Source organism: Oryza sativa, chromosome 5 (genome assembly GCF_034140825.1).
Source record: "Oryza sativa Japonica Group chromosome 5, ASM3414082v1".
Classification (NCBI taxonomy): domain Eukaryota; kingdom Viridiplantae; phylum Streptophyta; class Magnoliopsida; order Poales; family Poaceae; genus Oryza; species Oryza sativa.
Window position 1 is genome coordinate 2,651,643 of NC_089039.1, and position 20,225 is coordinate 2,671,867.

Sequence of the window (20,225 nt, forward strand, 5' to 3'; positions counted from 1 at the left end):
TGCCTTCATGATCACTATACACATTATGATCGCTGTACACATCGTCAATGTTTACGGTCGTGCTCGAGTTCTTGAATAATCGTCGAGGTTAATCTTCATTCCCTAAATTACCCGCGGTGCAACGCACGGGCACTCTGCTATACCTCTGATTTCAGTAAGATGATCCATTTTGGGTATGCAGTTGATAAAGAAAATTGACTCCTTGCTTTTGTGGTAAATCCATTTCTCTAAAGGATTTGAAAACGAGGTTGGAGCAGCCATCTATTGACAAACAACATATTTTTAGGCATATATTAGTGAACTATTATTTCCAAAATTAACAATAGAAATAAATGGCCAATCCCTAACCAGACAAGTAAAATATGCACAACAAATCGATCATGCATTTTCTAGCGAACGTGTACCTAGTGTTCAGGGAGGTGCACGCAGGCACCCCTGGTGACCCGGCGCGGGGAGGTGGTGGCGAGGAGAGCGCTGGTTGAGCACTCGTCTGGGGCCACCGCCGCGGGGCCGCACGGCGGGAGGGAGGCGAACCCCGGCCGCCCTGGACCTCCGGGAGCGCTGGTCGGGGACCGGCGAGCTGGCGGCGACGAGGACCTGACCCGCCGCGGGGATGTACGGCGGGAGGGAGGAGACGGCCGTGCGGGCGTAGTCGACGAACGCGGCGCGAGCTAAGCTTGTATGCGTGTCGCTCGAGGGCGAGGGATGAGGCACTGCGTGGCGGCGGCGAGGAGCAGGCCGCGGCCGCCGGGGACCTCGCCGCGCGCGGCCGCCGGGGAGAGGGTTTTGGGTTTTGCGTGCGTTGTCTCCTCCACCCACTCTCTCCCCGGGTTTTGCGGAGGTGTGCGCGAGCGCGACAGCGCGAGTAGCCTCACGCGCATGGGCCTGTACTAACGGATTTGGGTCGAAATCTAAACGATCCGTACACACCCAAATCCACTAACCGATTAGATATTAATCATGGGGTTTACCTTTTTATTATTGTTCTAAATCACCTGCTTAAAGCAACAATATGTGAAGAACTGATGAGACGATTTTTTTTAGTCATGAGAAAATACTAAGCCATCCTATAATATAAGAACCTGCTCTCTCCGTTCCAAAAAAGCCACCCCTTCATAGTAAAACGAATCTAGACAAAAGAGCTGTCCATTTATACTAGTATAATGTATCTTGACACCCCTAAAAGTAAAACGAGTCTGGACAAAGGGCTATCCATTTACTAGTATAATGTCTGTCTTTTTTGGGTATTAGAGTATATTTTGGTGGTACATTTTCAAATTCGTTCTTCGATGTCATTGAGCCATTTTTCCCTATTTCATGATTGGTAGCAAGTAGGGTATCTGTAGGATCTTGTAATTTTTTTAGACAATAAACCGCAGAATATGTTGGCTGTACAATTTGGGTAAACGTAGTAACCACTAACAAATCCTCAGATCCTATGACCTTTGACAGGTTCAACATCATCAGACAAATCTCATACTTAATTTTAGGTACAGTTTTCATGGATTTTTATTTGTTTTATGGTTATCACCTCATAGTCTACCTTTTACTTACGTTAGCTATATGCACAAATTCAAAATGCCTACGCCCTGCAGAATGCTTGAGTTAAAATGGGACATTTTGCATGAGGTTAAAGGTGACAATGGCAAAAAAAAAAATTCATTTGCATTTTATAGAACTTGTGTTCATATATGGCAATTCATAGAACTGATTAACTTGTTAATGGCCAAACGTAGAGTTTCTAAAAAAGAAACATTCTAGGTTTCAACTCTAAAAAGAGAAATATTTGCATAGCTCCATGTGGACATAATGAAAAGCTAGAACATGCTCATGGACATCATCTCCATGTTCACAGATAGTTATATCTATATGGTTAAGGAATCCCAAAAAGGATAAAAGAAAAGACGCACTCCAAGAAAATGGAAGACAGAACAAAGATGGCCAGCAGCGTACAATGAGTCTATCCATTTACACGTTGACTAATACCATAAGTGGGAGATGGAAAGATGACCAGCAGCGTACAATGAGTCTATCCATGTACACGTTGATTAATACCATAAGTGGGAGATGGCCAGTAGTGTTTGATGAGACTATCTATGTACACGTTATTAAAATCTTGGATCAGATTATGGTGGATCAGGTGGGTGTCCTTCCTTCAGTAGAAGTAGGGGCATGGAGAGAACCTGGGAAATGAATACTGCATTTCAGCAAACTGAATATTCAACTTATCATCAATTCCATAGAAGATAAAGTATTAACATTCACATAGCAACAGCAATGAATAGCAGCAGAACTTATCACTTCTCAGGCAATTCAGTCAAAGATACCCTACCTGAATCTGATGATGATGACGATGACGATGACGATGACGATGTTCGATCTGTGAGAGAGATTTGAGAATTGTCTGGACAATAAACATCATTTTGGATCAGAATTATTTATAACCCATATAACTGATGAAAAGTAAACACCAACTGGACTCCAATTTATATTCCTAAGAATGTACCATTTGCATATCACCCAATATCCTATTGCTTTTGTGTGGAATACTAAATCAAGGTCAGTCCTACAAAAATATTTTGTCTAACATCAAGGTTAGTCCTACAATAACGCTTTGTCTTATATTTCTCCTATATGTACTCTTAATTCGAGTCCTGAAGTCGAGAAACAATATTTCCTTTAAGCTAAAAAAATAGTATTACAAAAACTAACTACATCTGAAAAAAAAAATTGACAGCATGAAAGCTCATTTCGTCAATATCTTTAAAGCAATTTAAATCAATTCAACTATTCAAGAAACCATTTGCATAGTTTCTTGATAACCATAAACTGTAGAAGACACAAGTACAAGAATTGGCTAACCGGTGATGGTACAAAAGGCACATGCAAATTGCAGGACATCAGCCACTACATGTAATTCACATCACAATATTACAAACAAAGCAAAACTTGCTACCTGGATCTGAATCTGCTTGGTCAAGTGGACATCTTGCATAAATTGTCTCTCTAGTGACAGGAAATTCACCTAGGATATAAAAAACTGTTAAGAAAAATCTTTTGTGTTTACGTAAGGGAGAAAACATGCACATGTAACTCTTTGCTGTTTATTGCATATCATCTTAAGATTCAACATGTATGTCCAATGTACAACTATTTATAAATAAGTGCTCAGAATCATAAGGTAGGACAGTTCACTTGCTCTATTTCCCTCCGGAAAGTAGATATTAAGTTTAAATAACACAGGCGTTGCTCAAATAATTGAAATCATTTAAAGAATATCGCAAACAATAATTGGATTTATCTGGTCAAACAAATAAAATTTGATAAGTTCATGCTAGAATTTCAACTAAAACATTGGCGACGTGCTCAGAGATATGGCCTCACTTATGTTTTAAAACAGAACACAACAAGGCATCAACCCCAAATTCTCTAGGGCATCTAATCCAAGAAATATTTGAATCATATGCTTCCCGATCATATTACATGAAGTTGTAGCTCCCTTTTTTTTGCACATGATTATTCACTAAAATGATGCCTAATCTACTAAAATTCCATACTGATGGATTCCTACCATACAAATCTTAGAATCTTCTAGAAACCTTCGTGGAAGTAATGCATTGGTGCAGTGCACAGTATGCATGTAAAGCTTACAAATTTGAATTGGGCTACAATTAAATCTAAAACCACTGAAAAAAAGTACCCCTCAGGTTTAGAAACACTCAGCATAGTTATCAAATAAGGACAGACTCAAAAGACATCATGTACCTCTTATAACAACTTCTCCTTTGTCGGATACATGTACTGTCAACTTCCGACTTCTCCAAACACCACTGCGTGTGTGGAATACTCCAATCTATAAAGTTCAATAAAATATATTCCTCGTAGTCAATATTTTGCTAATTGCAGTGTCATATTAAGGCATAAATGACACAACTAAAGCATTTTTGTGTTAGAAACATAAAGTGAACTTACCACAATATCTATTTTGGAATCAAGGCCATTTCCATTGTAAAAATGATCCTCTGATATTTGCAGCAACAGTAGTTCCAACTGAAACAAAACCAACAATAAGAAATTACATGAATGTCAAGAATGTAAAACAAAATAATATCGCATAATATTACTTCTTTTGTTTTTCTTATAGGAGACTTACAAATATTTACTATATTACCTCAACAGTAGAAGAGATATGTTTTCCGTTGAAGAATTTAATGACATCACCAACTCTAACCCCAAGTTTCTCAGCAATAGAACCTTCTGACACCTATGATAAATTGAACATATTTACTTCACAATATAATAAGAAAAGCCATTTCAAGAAAAGCAAATGAAAGCCCCAACAAAAGTGGCAGTAAACAATAGTCCTAAAGTAAGTAGTAGTAAACAATATATACCTCTTTAACGATAAGGCCCTCATCAATGTTGCACTTGCAAGATATCACCTCAAGATGAGCAGGGTTAAGAAATTTCATGCCCCAAAACTTCATTTGAAGATGTGGTCGAGGAATGCATCTGTACAAATAATCATGTCTCATTAAAGATGTCAAAAAGAACATAAAATTCAAACGAGAGATTAAGGTTGACAATTTTAAATGCCTAGATTTTGACAAGCTGTCAAAACTAGATCATAGCATATTGTTTGAATAGGCTTGAATAATTCGAGAACAAGATGGTGTGATATTATTTTGTACTTCTGTACACTTATTACAGTTGTCAGAAGGGTTCGACTCATGCAGCAGCAACAGCAATACACATTACTGCTACGACAATAGCCTACACTGCAAGCTATACCACTGCTACATCAAGCTAAAGCGCAAGAAAGGAACACCAATATGGGATTGCTTCAAGGAATGATGTCACTTATGTTCTGACTGCCCAATTCATGCTAATCCCCTTGGTGTTAATTTCTAATGAGTTGTCTTGTCAAATGTCCAGCTTTCCTTGCAATTATCTTGGGCTTCCTCTTACAATTCGGAAACCAACCAAGGCTGACCTGCTGCCTCTAGTGGACAAAGTAGCAGACAATCTCCCGGGTTGGAAAGCATCTTTGATGAATAAAGCTGGCCGGCTCACAGCTGTTAGGGCGGTTCTTTCAGCCATCCCTATTTACGCAATGATGGCACTGGATCTTCCTAAATGGGTGCTTAAAGCCATTGACAAGAGGCGCCGTGGTTTTTTATGGAAAGGGAGTGACAATGCAAATGGAGGAAACTGCTTGGTCTCTTGGGATCGAGTGTGTCGACCCTTGTCTTTAGGGGGACTTGGTATTCTTAATCTCGAAAAGATGGGGTGGGCTTTGCGCATGAGATGGCTTTGGCTGCAAAAAACAGACTCGTCTAGGCCTTGGGCTGGTTTATCCATCAATGTGCCAAAAAATGTCCACTCTCTTTTAGCTGTGGCTGTCAAAACTATCCTAGGAAATGGAGAACATACCAAGTTTTGGAGTGACAGATGGTTGCAAGGAAAGACGATTGCTGAGCTAGCCCCCAATCTTTTCGCCTTAATCCCTAAAAGAGCAAGAAAGCAACGTTCTGTGGCACAAGCTTTGACAAATAGAAGTTGGGTTGCTGACATCCAAGGGGGGCTTTCGGTCCAGGTTCTTGCTGAGTACCTGGCCATTTGGGAACTAGTAGAAGAGGTGGTACTGCTACAAGATGTCCAGGATCAACATGTTTGGAAGTTTACTGCAGAAGGCATTTACACTTGCAAATCAACTAATGAAGCCTATTTCTTGGGTTCGATTCGTTTTGCTCCCTGGAAACGTATTTGGAAGTGTTGGGCTCCCCTCCAGTGCAAATTCTTCATTTGGCTGGCCATCAATAATAGGTGTTGGACAGCCGATCGTCTAGCTAAACGTGGGCTGCAGCACACAGTGATCTGTCCCCTTTGTGATCAAAGTGAAGAATCCATCCAACACATTTTGATCTCTTGTGTTTTTTCCCGCCAAGTTTGGACGGCAATCTTTTTGAGACTAGGGTTAGCCGAGGCTGCGCCTCAGCCCTCTACCGACCGCTTTCTGAGGTGGTGGAGCCAAGCAACGAAGAACCAGCCGAAGGAGGTGCGGAAAGGGATTAATTCCTTGGTAACATTAGTAGCTTGGGAGATTTGGAAGCACCGCAACGACTGCGTTTTCAATAACGCCAATCCTAGAGTAGCGACGGTCTTGCAAGTGATAGAAAATGAGGGCCATCTTTGGGGTGTTGCTGGAGCTTCTCGCCTTCAAAGGCTCCTTAGTGGGACGGTTAACCTAGGCAACTAAGCTCCCCGGGTTGTCTAGTGTGTGTGGGTCTTGGTAGGAGGGCTCGGGCACTCCTACTTTGTTTTTTCTTTGTGTTGTGTTTTTTGTATTGCTTTTTCTTCCCCTTAATGAAATGAAATGCAGCTCTCCTGCGTTTTCGAGAAAAAAATATAGCAGCACTCAAAGAGTCACAGGGACTGTCAGAGAATATGCAGAGAAGGGATGATACAGCAGCACTTCACAGTTAGGAGCAATGTTTTAAAAAAGCGTTACGTGGTTTCGCGCTGTCACCCTCACCCCACCTTGTAGCGCATACATGGCATAGTCAGCTGTACAAGGTTGGGCACATGTTCCTTGTATGTGGTCTTGTAGAATTTTGTTAAAAACACTGGTTAGGAGAAAAGAATAGAATAGGAGTTAAGTTTGTTAGAGCCCAAGTCCAAGGTATAAGTCAGGCAGATTTATGAAAGGAATAAGTTCATCCGAGGTCCCTTAACCTGTCAATGAATCCGATTTTCGTCCCTCAACCAGAAAACCAGACACAACGGGTCCCTCAAATATCAAAACTAGTGCAGATGAGGTCCCTCGGCGGTTTGAGGGCGGTTTTGGCTGACGTCGCGCCTATGTGGCTAATTTGACTCGGTCTTCATCTGACGTGGCGCTTACATGGCAATTCGATCCGGAAAATAATAAAACCCGTGGGACCCCATGTCAGTTCCACACACAAAACAATAAAAAAAAATGGTGAGACCCACATGGGCCCCACATGTCATCCTCACTCCTCACTCCTCCCTCCTCTCTCTCCCCTCTTCTCTATATCTCCGGCCGATGGAGCGGGGCGAGCGGCGGTTGGCAGAAGCGGGCGACGGGCGGGGCGGAGCGGGGCGGGCAGCGGCCGACGGCGGGCTAGGTCAGGTCCGCGGCGCGTAGGGCCATAGAGCGCAGATGGAGCGGTGCAGGGAGGGAGGTGGCGACGAACCTGGTGAGTGACCACGGGCTCGGCCTGCTTCATTGCGGCGGCGACGCCGTCGAAGGCGTATCCGGGCGATGGCCGCGACGGTGGGCGAAACCCAGAGATGGAGGCGATGGTCACGGGGGAGTCCGGCCTCCCCGCCCCCCACGCTAGCCTCCTTCCTCCCCCACCCGATGCTGCCCTTGATGGCCTCGATGTCGGCGTGAAGGTGGGACATCTCCCCGCGGATGATGGCCTCGATGTCGGCGGCGAGGTGGTTGACGCCTGGGGCTGGGACAACCACTCCAACGGCGGCATGTCCAAGTAAAACTATGTCAGCTCAGCTACGTTTGAAACGATGTCAGCTCTGCCGGCCAGCCGCTCCTCCCCGCCGTCGCCCGCTTCTGCCGGCTACCGCTCGCCCTGCTCCATCGGACAGAGAGAGAGAAGGGATAGAGAGAAGAGGGGAGAGAGAGGATAGAGAGAGGGAGCGAGGATGACATGTGGGGCCCACGTGGGTCCCAACATTTTTTTTATTATTTTGTGTGTGGAACTAACATGTGGGTCCCATGGGTTTTATTATTTTTCCTAACCGAATTGCCACATAAGCGCCACGTCAGATGAAGACCGAGTCAAATTAGCCATGTAGGCACCACCTCGGCCAAAACCGCCTTCAAAACCGCCAAGGGACCTCATATGCACCGGTTTTGATAGTTGAGGGACCCATTGTGTCAGGTTTTCCGTTTGAGGGACGAAAATCAGATTCGTTGACAAGTTAAGGGACCTCAGATGAACTTATTCCTTTATGAAATGTAATATTTCAAAATCAAGCAAGACAAATAATTCTCTCTTCTAGCTGCTCTTCCCGATCCCTCTGAACTCTCTTACTTCCAATTACTAAAAGGGGCATTGATTTTGATCTAGCAAGCTGTTTGGAGATCGAGGCTTCAGTTGGAACTTTTGTGAAGGCTCTCATAGAACTTGGTTCATTGGCTATGAGTCTAGAACTGTCTATCTATGTCTATGTATCCAACGGTTGGTATTAGTTCTTTTGTTTTATCCAATGGTACTATTTAGTTGATTACGTGGCCTAATGAGAGCGCATGAAAATATTCTGTTTTAACTACTTTAGATTAGATTGCATAACACACTTAACATTTACCTGCAGCTACGTCAGTATTTTTTAGGTTGTATCTTCTCCAACTAATCAAAAAGGAGATGATGCCATAGTTAAAGAATTCAGAATGCTACCAAAATAAGAATATTTACTCCCTGTAGCACTAGCATTTAAAGATAAGTGATAATCCAACATTGTAAAGTCCCTAGCATGCTCTCCAGCACATATGACGGGTTTTAGATTTTAGGTGAAGATGTCAGGTTTCTTGACATTGACTAGGGAAAGGAGGCAGCATGCGTAGTATGCTTGTTACACCCAAATCCTTGGTCTATATGTCTTTTCAATTAGATAGTTTTCCCCATACTTTCATAAGATTAAAACAAAGTTATCCATGCATATATACATTGATCAATTATGTACATTTTTCCACTTCTCATTAGTCATCATGCATTCATGTATCAGTTACCAAAGCACTAAGCATTTCTTTAAATTAGAATGATATATCGTGTTCAGCCATAATATAATGCCACATTTGGTATGCAGGAAACACACATGAACATTTGCATAAATTTACCAAAGAAGCAATCTCTGAAAACGTCCAGTGTATGGCGATTAAGCTGGCACACTTAATAACACATTCAATAAAATTCTTTTCTATTGCAGCGCCCATTCAGCTATTAATAAATTAACTTAGCAAAATCATGACAGTTGAGGATAAAAAAAAAAACATACTGGAACTTCCTCCACATCTGCAAGCACTTGAGGATGATGTTAGAAGGAATAAAAGACCCTCTTGTACTGCGGATAGACATGCCCACAACATCTCCCCTTAAGTCAATGACTGGTCCCCCGTTGTAATACTACAATATTTACATTGACAATATTTAAATTATTAACCACAAACAAAAAAAATGAAACTATAATAGGAAAAAATGAGTATCATAATCTATTTTTACCTCAGGAGGTGCACTGAAACCATCAATGTATACATAGTGACGGCGTTCATTCATATGTGGATTCAAATACTGAACCCTACCATAGCTTGTTCTCAGATACGAATTTTCATCTCTTCCCAGGATAAAGACCTCTTCAGCCCATTTCACTCCTTCATTAAAGGAGGGTAAATGGATGGATCTGTCCACTACAATCTTGTAGAAAGCAAGGTTGTAATGCTCCTGACAATATAGAAAATGACCCTCCACAGTGGTACCATCCACAAAGCGAACTGCAACCTGAAATAGTAGTTAATTATTGCATTATATTTGTGAGAGCATAGAAACTAAAACGGACCAGATTGAAATCTATACTCCTTATATAAGGGAGTGGTGGTGGTGGTTCCACCACCCCCGCTAACAAATCCCAACTTTTTTTTAAGAAAGAGAAATGACATGTGAGGTTAGAGGGCCCACATGCCAAACAATTCCACCAACGAACTACTTTTTTGTGGGAAGGAAAAAACAGTGTGGAGCTAAAAAGGTCCATATGCAAGTAACAAATATGAACAACAATTAAGAGATGGTAATAACATGTTAACGATAAATTTCTTTAATTAAAATCATGTTGCAAGGCACAGGAAATATGCTAGTTATTATATTTAAGAGAAAAGCTTACATTACTGCCTGTATTTTCTAGAGAAGTCTGGCATATCCTATCCAATATGCAACTAGGAACCTTGATATGATATAGTACCTCCCAGTTCCAAGCTTTAGTTAAATAATGGCATTATAACCAAGCCCATGTATTCCATTTATATTCTTTCATCCCTTATAGGAGTCATCCATAGACAGAGTACTAGTTAATGTTGGGAACCATTGATGCGTGTGGATGTGCAGACAAGGATCTATCTAGTTTATTTTGTCCCCACCCCCCTTGTGAGAGATACATGTTGCATCATCTTCAATAGCATGTTCCTTCTTCACTTTTGGCAATATCCACGTCTTACACGACTAATGAGAGTTATTCAAACTGCTTTGAATTAAGACTAACTAAAACGAAATTATGTCAAAAGTACCTAACAGATGCTCTAAATACTGCAAAAAAGTTAGCCCACAATTTAGTACTGATATAGGGCCTTGTATATGGCTAAAAGTAACACATGCTAGATTTAACTTGAAAACATATTTTTACAAAATCATTATGGCCTCATATAAGTGAAAGTAGAAGAATCAAATGTGCCAATTTCCTATGTAAACTCACCTTAGCATTAGAAGCATACTGGTTTGCACTTTTCCAATCATCTAAAGAAGGGGACTGTTTGCAAATAAGAAGGGCTGATGTCAAAATAGTGCCTGTTTTGCTCTTCTCATCCCAATCGATCATGAAACCAGAACTCTTAGATAATGACTTGCCATCTAAAAATAAATTTACAAATTACTAATCAAATAGCGAGACTTGTAAATCTTAAATGCACATGAATAAAATAGGATGATGTTTACCTATAGTAGACGAAAGACCCACAACAAACTTTGCAGCATGAAGAACAGTCTTAGTCGATGATTCACGAATGTGGAGGAGGTTCCGATCAGTAAGGCATGTGTCAGGTACGCATGGGAGTAAAGTGGGCAGTTTCATTTGACAATCTAGAAAGGGAAGAGCAAGAATTTTCACCTGTTAGTTCTAATAAGAAATGCATGATTGCCAACTCCTTTTTTCTTCCTTTCTTTTCTTTTTATTGCAAAATCTAGTACGGATAAATAGCCCTTCTTTTCTTTCCCCAAAATCTTGCAGGTAATTTGTTTTCATTTCTTTTTACCAGAATGAAATTAAAGGAGTATAAACCTCTTTTTGCCTGGTATTTGGCCGGGTAAATTGTTTTCATTTATTTTTACCAGAATGAAATTAAAGAGAATGAAATTAAAGGAGTATAAACCTCTTTTTGCCTGGTATTTGGCTTCCCACGGATCAAGTGCCCTGAAGTCTTCACCTCCGATAGGCTTATAGATCTCTCTACCCATGGCATTGTGTCCAATTACAACACGGGGTATGTATGGCTTACGGAGAGGAGAACTGCAGCAAGAAGAGGCCTCGTCCTCCACTGGAATCCCCTCCTCCACTCCTGACGCTGAAGGCAGCGCCAGTGCGCCACCTTCTCCTCCTCCTGCTGAACCCCCAAATCCATCGTCTTCGCCGCCCTTTCCCCCTTGTTGCTCCTCCGCTACTGACGCAGACGCTGAAGGCGGCGCCACCTTCACCCCCTCCTCCTCCTCATGCACCCCCAAATCCATCTTCTTCGCTGCCCTTTCACCCTCGCTGCTCTGATCGGCCAGAGTTGCTGACCTTTTAGCTGATCGCCTCTCGGATCGCTCCGCGCGCGCCGCCGATTGGGATGCGAGCGAGGCCACCACCCCGCTGCCGCCGTCCCGGTTGACACTGCGGCGTCGCCTTGCGCTCGACCGGGTCTTCACGGACCCCGAAGCCTCCTCCGCTCCCGCTGCGCCAGGCGCCATGGCATGCCGGAGGGAAGCCTAGGGTTTCTTGCTTGCGATCGCCGGAGAAACTCGCACTTCTACTCGAGGAATTTTTGGAGTTGGGGATTTCGATCGAGGGTTCGGGGAGAGGGCGAGCTAAGGCCGTTGCGGCGAGGGGATCCGACCCGACCCGACCCGACCCAACCGCATCGGTCGGTTCTAGGAATGAAATGTGATAGTATATCCTATAAAATAAAAAGATAAACATAAAAATCGTAAATTCAAAGACAAAAGTAGTTGTAAGAATCTAATTTTTGTGCATAGTAACTTAGTGTAACTGTACTATATAATTGAATTTAAATGATTTTTTTTAGAATTACACAGTACAACGCATACACTCACAACGCACGCGCACTCACCCCTATGAACACACGCACGCAAACTCTACCCCTACGAGCATCTTCGAAGACTGGGCTGGCAAATCCTAGAGAAATTGACGAAGTCACCACATGCGTGTAACTGCAAGTTGGATTTATATGAACACGAATATGTATGAACAAAAAATCGAAAGATAAAATTGCCAGTGAAATAACAAAATCAGACCGAAAATCAAATGTTATTGAATACACGTAAAAAAATGGATACGGTCATCATTGTGATTCCAAGATCAACGAAGACTTATATATAATTGTAGTTCTTTTATCTAAAACAGTATGCTAAATTCATGCTAAATATAATATGGCACTATAAATTAGACTCTTTAGTTTTTAAATTTAATCTTTTAGATTATAAATAAGAGGTTGTATCCATATTAAATCTCATTTTAGAATTTTATTTATTTATTCTAAAAAAATTCACAAATGTAATTGACATGTACTCTTTCTTTATAAAATAAGCTATTACATTGAAAAATAATAGTCAATTTATTTAATATACCATTAAAATTTTAATATTTGTAATATCAATAATACTACCCAGTACTATACTGGTTTGGAACCAGTAAATATAACATATTGATACATACTATGTTTCTAAAAGAAATATATATTTCACAAATAAGTTGGGTTAGAGATATATAGGCCTAAAGTTGAAGGTAATGTGGGGTAGATAAACTTTTTGGATAGTTTGAGATCGAGAATTTTTTTGCTTGAGCTGGATACTATCCTTACTATATTTATTTCTATCTCCAGAAAAAGAAAATCTGAATTTGTTTTTATCTCCCAAAACATGTAAAAATTATCTGACAAACACTGTTTGTTTTAGAAAAGTGTCCGGAGTGGAAACTATCCGAACTAAGTTGGGTGACAGACTACAGCCTTTGATTATTGATCCGATGGCTATCGTTTATCCGAACTAAGTAAAAACGTCTGATTGTTTATCTGATAGTAGTTAACATACATGTGCGTTGTAACGAGCACATATGATTTAGGATGGGTTGTATGACACAGTACATAACTATGTATGTCCGTCCCTTTTGCATTGGATTAGGGATGCTTCAAACAAATTAAATGAATCGATTTTTCAGGCCTGATAAAGGAACTTATAACACATCAAGTTGTCCAATAGACTGAGCAGGAGGTCCTCAGCAAGATTTTCTCACATCCTAGCATATTCTTCCCTCATATTGATTAAGCATGCAGGACACTTATTACCAAATATAACAAGACAACAAGCATCAGCACTGCCAAAAAAATTGCAAGCAACCACAAGCAAAAAGCCCACACAATTCTGAAACTACATTTATAATGAACCAAACAAGCTCCACGCATATTGTTCCCTTTCGTCGCTCATGCAGCTGTGCCCCATTTTTAACCAGCTTAATAAGCATCATTGCAAGAGCGCCGTAACCGCAGCAGCAAGTAGATTACTCATTTTGTGCAGCCGAGTAGAAAATGGAAGGGCACCAAGCAATAGCTACAACGTAAGAGAAAAAAAAGAAAAAAAAGAAGGATGAAAGGAACCATCCCGGAAAATAAAAGATCTTCAGCTCCCTGCCAATGAAAATTAAAAGATAAAAGCAGGTTGAAGAAAAAACAAACATCTTCAGCAAAATAAAAGATCTCAGAAATTAATGCCTCTTCCACATAAATTCATTGCAGTAAAAGTCTGTCCTACAAGATGAACTGTATTTTTTCTTGCTATTCTTCCCAGTACTTGTAACCACAGATGATTTCTGATGTTTTTTCCTTGCATCATTCAGTGGCCCAAAATCAAGAGAATGTTAGGCAAGAAAACTGATCCATGACTCCAGGTGGCCCAACGCTACAAATGAAATTCTTTGATTGGAACTACTTGCAAGGATGGCAGGGAGCACTGCAAAATTAAGAAACAAGACATCATAAAACTACTTGTAATTGGTACACATAAAACAAAACGAAAACAAAAAGGGGAAATGCTGCAATTCAACAACTAATTAATAATACCTGGAAAAACTATATGTTTATCTATTAACAACCATATGGTTATTAAAATCACTGCTGCTATTATAGGATCAGATATGCTAAAGTAACTGTATGTTTACCTATTAATAAATAACAACCACGCACTCTAGAAAGATAATAAAGTAACTGTAAGTGTTTTGGAGTGAGCAGTGAGCAAACAACACATTATATATTACCTTTTCTTTTTGCAAGGTGCATCTAAGAAATGTATATATTTGCTTGTGTGAATTTTTTGTGGGCTAATATGTGTCCATGTAGGACTACTTGCTAAAAAAATGGTGCATATGATGTTGCTAAGTACCCCCAAAACCCTGAATTCACAAATAGGCCTACAGCTAAAATACTAAAAGCTTCTTTAAACTACCAGATCCAATATCTCTAAAATATCATGACAAAGGGAATAACCAAAAGGAGCTGGTTCTCTTTGTATAGAGGAGAGGGGGGCGTGCAAGAAACCCCGTGAGAAGCACGCTAGATTCAAGATTGGAACCCAGGTGGGGTGGACGAACACCTTCGCACCACACCACCTAAGCTATGCTCAAATCTCAAAAATATCATTAACAATAGCACAGTTTTTGGAGTAGAATATATAAAGAATAACTGTTCTGCTCATAAAACAATATTTGTAAGTTGCAGAATAATGACGTTAAAACTACTATGGTACTGGTGATTAAAGTTATACCTACTGAGTAAGGATACCCCAAGAAGTTAAAGCCTGGCAGATGTCGGGTAATGATATAAACCAAGAACAGCCATCTGCCCCTCCATGCAGTACCCCAGTGAAATTTGCATCAGCATCAAGCAAAGGAGCACCTGAGCCCCCAGGTTCACTCTGTATATTCACTTCAACCAGTGTCATAGTGTACCCGACCAGGTTTGTTTTACTTGTGTCAGCGTACTCCCGGTCACAATGAGAAACCTTGCCCGATGCTACTGTCCTGGGCCTAAATGGTGGCCAAGAAACCATAAGAACCTTCTCCATTGGCTCTAGATGTCTCTTACTAGGAACCAACGCAGGATGAGAATGCCGGCAAGCCCGTCCATTCTTCCCATATGCAAGCACATTCTTTTTGCTTACATTTAGAAGGATTAAGTCTTTGTCACAGTCAATCTGAACAATGTTTGCCCTCGAGTAGTATCTTATCTTGTCCGGTGTCTTGTCTTTGCGGAAACTACATTCATAGTGATCACAGATGATATTAATGTCATATAAATCACCTATCTCTTGAGCTGATATTGGATTTTCTGAAGTAAAAAGATGGTCAAGGCAATGGGCAGAGCATAATATCTTAAGTTCCTGAGACTTGTCATCTACCACAAAACCCGTGCAACATCTATCCTCGAAAGTTAGTTTCTGTCTCTTGTCCTCCGGTACAGTTTCCAATCGATTAAGAATTTCTTCTATCTTTCCATCAGCATCCTTTTTGGGCACAAAGTCCACCAAGAAAACTGACTCCTTGGTTTTGTGGAAAATCCATTTCTCTAACGGATTTGAGAAAATGGTTGGTGCAGCCATCTGGTGGAGATCCTTCTTCTGATTGACACAGCGAAAATCAAAGCACCTGCAGGTTGGTCCGTATGAAGCAACAACCACGGCACGGAAGCAGCCGCGCTGGCCCCAGTAAGGCCTGTAACAGTACAACATATAACTAGGAGTAAATTCCCTGTATGCACCTCAAAACTGACTCAATCCCTTCCATGCCCTCCAATTTTGTCCAATCCCTTGTGTGTCATCGAGATTTCACTGTGATCCCTACCACATACACTATCTTACTACAGATAAAATGCAAGCAATCCTAGAACAAACATTTCTACAACTTTATCATCACCAGTTCACCACCCCCACCTTTCTCTCCCTAAAAAAAGCATTCCAACAAATAGTCAAATAGTGAATCATAGATAGATCAATACGCCAGGTCTGGGATGTATAAGTGCAAGGGTTCAAGTGTATCCACTTATATAATCCTGCATCCCTACATAGGCAAAATCAATAATAGTGAATCCACTTAAACCCTGCACTATCAGAGTAATCAATAATCATACATTTCCAGGACATTGTTTCGGAACGCGCCATAGATAGATTAATAGGGTCTGAGATGTAGGTTCTAGGAGCATACCAGTGAAGCTTGATGATCAGATGATGGTGAACAATGAACTTTTCCGATAAGGGGCAGCACTCAGTGATAATCGACGAAGAAGTGCTCAAAGCAAGCCGCAGGTTGGTTCCGATGTAGCAACGACCAGGGCCCCAGCAAGGTCTGTATCAGGACGCCGCCGCGCCGTTGGCGAGCAGAGAACGGGGGGGCGAGCTGGCGTCGGAGACCGCGGCGCGCGGGGCCGCACGGCGGGAGAGGAGGCGGAGCAGAGGCAGAAGCAGCTGAGGGAGGCGAACGCGGCCGCCCTGAAGAGGAGGCGAGGGCCGGCGCCGAGGACCCGCGACAGACGCGGCGCGAGCTGACGCCGAGACTCACCCGCGACGGACGCGGCGCGAGCTGACGCCGCTTGGTCGGTGAGGCCTCCTCGGGAGCTAAGCTTGTATGCGTTGTGTGGGAGGCTCGATGGCGAGGGAGGAGGCGCTGCGCGGCGGCGGCGGCGGAGGGAGGCGTCGCGCTGCTCTGCGCCGCGCCGCGCCGCGTCGCCAGCGACGACGACGACGACGGCCGCGACCGCCGGGGAGAGGGTTTTGCGTGCGTTGTCTCCTCTCCTCACCCCACCCACCCACTCTCTCTCCCCGGGTTTTGCGGAGGTGTGCGCGAGAAGCCTTACGCGCATGGGCCTGTACTAACGGATTTGGGTCGAATCTAAACGATCCGTACACATCCAAATCCACTAACCGATTAGATATTAATCATGGGGGTCTTGTTCTTTTTTTTTATTATATTCTTATTAATCACATACTTAAAGCAATAAGATTATTATTTTTATACAGGAAAAACAACAAGATTATTATTTTAAATAACTTTCAATAAATAGACTTTTAATATACATTTGGCCGATTGTCTTATTAAAAAATTTTATATAAATATGCAAAAGGTTAGACCTAATTAAAGTATCTTCAATAATAAATTAAGTCGTAATAAAATAAATGATAATTGTATTTTTTTTTCTTATGGTCAAACCAAAGAAAAAAATGGCAACATGATACCATGACAGATACACGCAAACAAGCAATAACTCAACATTGCATGGCAATTCTTTTGCTGATTTTGAATACGTTTTCAGGGCACTATTCTGAATATGATAAATTGTTTTCTTGGTTGTTTGCTCCCATCCTCTACATGGATGGACCTTAAGTCTGTTGTCAATTCTTAGGGCCTGTTCACTTTAGAGCCATTTTCAACCTTACTTTCAACCTTACCAAATTTTGGTAAAGTTACCAAAAAAGTGGCTACATTTAGTTTGCTGCTAAATTTTACTAACTATATAAGAAAACCTATAAAATTTTGGCAAAATTTGGCAATGCTAAAATTTAGTAAGGTTTTTTTTTTAACAAAGTGAACAAGTCCTTACAGAAAATTAAGAGACCGACAACTTTTAGATAACACAGTAGTAGACAGCACAGAAGTTGATCGATCTGCCTAGCTTCAATATTCAGAGACACGTACTCCTGAAAACTCGCCTGTTCTTAATTGGTCTTGCGACAAGCTGTGGTATTTCATGGTGCTAGAGGGTACATTTTGGGTGGTATGGTGGATATCCTTTTTCAACTTAATAGCAACTACTTCCTCCGTATTTTAATGTATGACACTGTTGACTTTTTGACCAACGTTTGACCATTTGTTTTATTTAATTTTTTTTGTGCAAATATGAAAATATTTATGTCATGCTTAAAGAACATTTGACGATGAATCAAGTCACAATAAAATAAATCACATTTACATAATTTTTTTAAATAAGACGAATGGTCAAATATTGGATAAAAAGTCAACGGCGTCATACATTAAAATATGGAGGGAGTATAATCAGACAAACGAGGGCATATACACAGGGGATGCGAAACAAGGACATATATTGCATGAATAGAGAGGATCAAATGAATCCATTAACGTGTCATCATAAGCATCACATAGCAGGCAGTGCCTAAAAACAATGCAATGTTGTTTCAGGCTTGAAAATTAATACTAGCTGCCTAAGCAAACAGAGGTTACCATCAAATGAACATAGGGCATCAAATGGTTGGTAATCCAAGCTACATAAATAATTCTCAAGAATAACTACCAACCAAAAGATATACTAGTTTAATGTGAGAAGCAGAAGGCAGAATTTGCTTCAACAGACCTCTCATAACATCAAGATGGAAGTTAACATTATAAAGTGCATATTTTGATCAACAGAGCTACATACAGGCTTGATAAAAACCAAACGTGTGTACAAACTTTAGAACTTAATTTAGATGGTTTGCAAGGTTAAACTGAGGCACCTTAGCTGCCCTAGGCTCAGTGAGGCCTCTCACAGTGCGGTGAGTTGGACCGGTGCTTCACTCGGCCAGCTAGGAAAAACACCGACGTGGCGGATGGTATCGCGCCCTAGCAAAGCGACTCGCCCCCAAGCAGAGCACCGCGATTCCTTCTCTCGGCGGGTCCACGCGCGGCGTCAAAAAACAGAGTCCCGTGCGCTGTGGACCGCGTGACCCCGACGCGCTCGTGCCCTCGCGACGGACGGGAGGCGGAATCCCGGATTCGCCCTCGAAAATCGGAATAGCGATAGCTTCGCCTTCTCTCTTCCGTCCCCTTTCTTGATCCTCTCTTCTTCTTCAATGGACCTCGCCGGGAGGAACCCCGCCGCCGACGTCGCCGTCTTCGTCGCGTCATCCGCGTCGTCACCTCCGCAGGTGACTCTGACGGTGGTCGTCATTGCCATCTTCCTCGTCGGCAAGAAGAGCATGCAAGTTAAGGAGAAGTAATGAATGGCTCAAGTTCATCACCAACGAATGACCCTTGAAAACGAGAAGAGATGAACAAAGAAAGCACATCGCCATGGCATCATCAAAGATTGCAGTGACAGTGTGACTGTATGCAAGAAAAGCATCATCACCGGAGTAAACACCGGGTAGTCCTCGCCAACGGTGGCCACCGCTGCCGCTGCCGTCCTGGAGAGCGCGGGGGACGCGGCCGGCGGGAGGCCGGGCTGCGGCTGGCGCCGGCGCCGCCGCCACCACCGCGGCGTGGAGCGCCCGCAGCTCGACCGCCATGGCGATGGCGGCCTGCACGTCCTGCCGCGTCGCCTGTACCGGCGGCGTCGACGTCGCCCCCAGCCGCGGCTCTTCTCCACCCCCACCTCCGTCTCGGCCACAACGTCGCCGCGAAGGACGCCGAGGCACTACTCCCCACGCACAGCAGCCTGCTGTCCGCCGCCGCCCGCCTCGTTCCGCACAGGTTAGAGCCCCGCGCGTGCTCGTGCGCCCGCGGAGACGACGAGCACAGGGGTGGGCTGCATCGGCGACGAGGACCACGCCGTCGGCCGCCACCTCCAAGCCCGGGATGCATCGGCGAAGAGGACCACGGCCTCCTCGTCAAGTCCGCCACGGCCGCCGGAGGTGAGGGACAGAGAGGGAGGGGAAGGAGGTGGGGGGACAGAACTCCCGCCACCGATTCCTCCGCTCCACGCCGCCGGCCGTGGATGGAGCAGCTGCTCGACGACCTCCTCCTCGTCGCCGACCTCCACGGCTGCTTCAGGGAGTCGCCTCCTCCGTGGCCGCCGCCTCCTCCTCCGCCTCCAAACCACCCCAAATCAACTCAAGTCGCTGCCGCTGGCGGTAGCGTTGAGGGCGGCGACCACGCCGGGCGGCGAGGGAAGGAGGCGCGACGGCGTGTGCGGCCGAGTGGGAGGAGGCGAAGCAGCGCGAGTAGAACTCGAGGAGAGGAGGCGAGGGCTTTTCGGGAAAGTGGAGGCAATGGAGTAGTACTCGATGTCTCAATGCCTTTTCGTGGGGGTCCACCGGCTGTGGGCTTAGTATCCTAACTATAGGTGCTTGCACTGCGAGATAAGTGTTTTTATCAAGTTTTGAGGCTGAGGTACGGGCCCTATAGCTTACATTGTAAATAGCCTGATAAGTAGTACTTGAGGTTAA

At 43.1% G+C, this 20,225-nt stretch overlaps 1 protein-coding gene and 2 long non-coding RNA genes across 3 annotated transcripts; all 3 read right to left on the reverse strand.

The window, feature by feature from the left end:
• Positions 1 to 1,762: 1,762 nt before the first annotated feature.
• Positions 1,763 to 11,844, reverse strand: LOC4337797 (uncharacterized). Its single transcript, XM_015782688.3, has 12 exons — positions 11,177 to 11,844; positions 10,743 to 10,886; positions 10,504 to 10,658; positions 9,264 to 9,539; positions 9,040 to 9,167; positions 4,395 to 4,512; positions 4,172 to 4,264; positions 3,973 to 4,050; positions 3,766 to 3,853; positions 2,957 to 3,025; positions 2,333 to 2,404; positions 1,763 to 2,183 (listed from the first exon to the last, which is right to left on the reverse strand). Exons 1-12 carry the CDS (start codon positions 11,751 to 11,753, stop codon positions 2,137 to 2,139), a joined length of 1,845 nt encoding a protein of 614 aa, XP_015638174.1. The 5' UTR covers positions 11,754 to 11,844; the 3' UTR covers positions 1,763 to 2,136.
• A 1,912-nt stretch (positions 11,845 to 13,756) lies between these two features.
• Positions 13,757 to 15,991, reverse strand: LOC112939096 (uncharacterized). Its single transcript, XR_010741731.1, has 2 exons — positions 14,838 to 15,991; positions 13,757 to 14,027 (listed from the first exon to the last, which is right to left on the reverse strand). It is a non-coding gene; the product is annotated as an uncharacterized lncRNA (long non-coding RNA).
• A 2,379-nt stretch (positions 15,992 to 18,370) lies between these two features.
• LOC112938984 (uncharacterized) lies at positions 18,371 to 20,018 on the reverse strand. The gene is made up of 2 exons (XR_003242263.2): positions 19,190 to 20,018; positions 18,371 to 19,015 (listed from the first exon to the last, which is right to left on the reverse strand). It is a non-coding gene; the product is annotated as an uncharacterized lncRNA (long non-coding RNA).
• Positions 20,019 to 20,225: the final 207 nt, after the last annotated feature.

Coding starts and splice junctions, on each gene's coding strand:
- LOC4337797 (XM_015782688.3), bottom strand. CDS start 11,753: ATGGCGCCTGGCGCAGCGGGAGCGGAGGAGGCTTCGGGGTCCGTGAAG. Junction 10,887..11,176: donor CAAATACCAGGCAAAAAGAG/GTTTATACTCCT, acceptor TTCCCTTTCTAG/ATTGTCAAATGAAACTGCCC. Junction 3,854..3,972: donor ATTCCAAAATAGATATTGTG/GTAAGTTCACTT, acceptor TGAACTTTATAG/ATTGGAGTATTCCACACACG.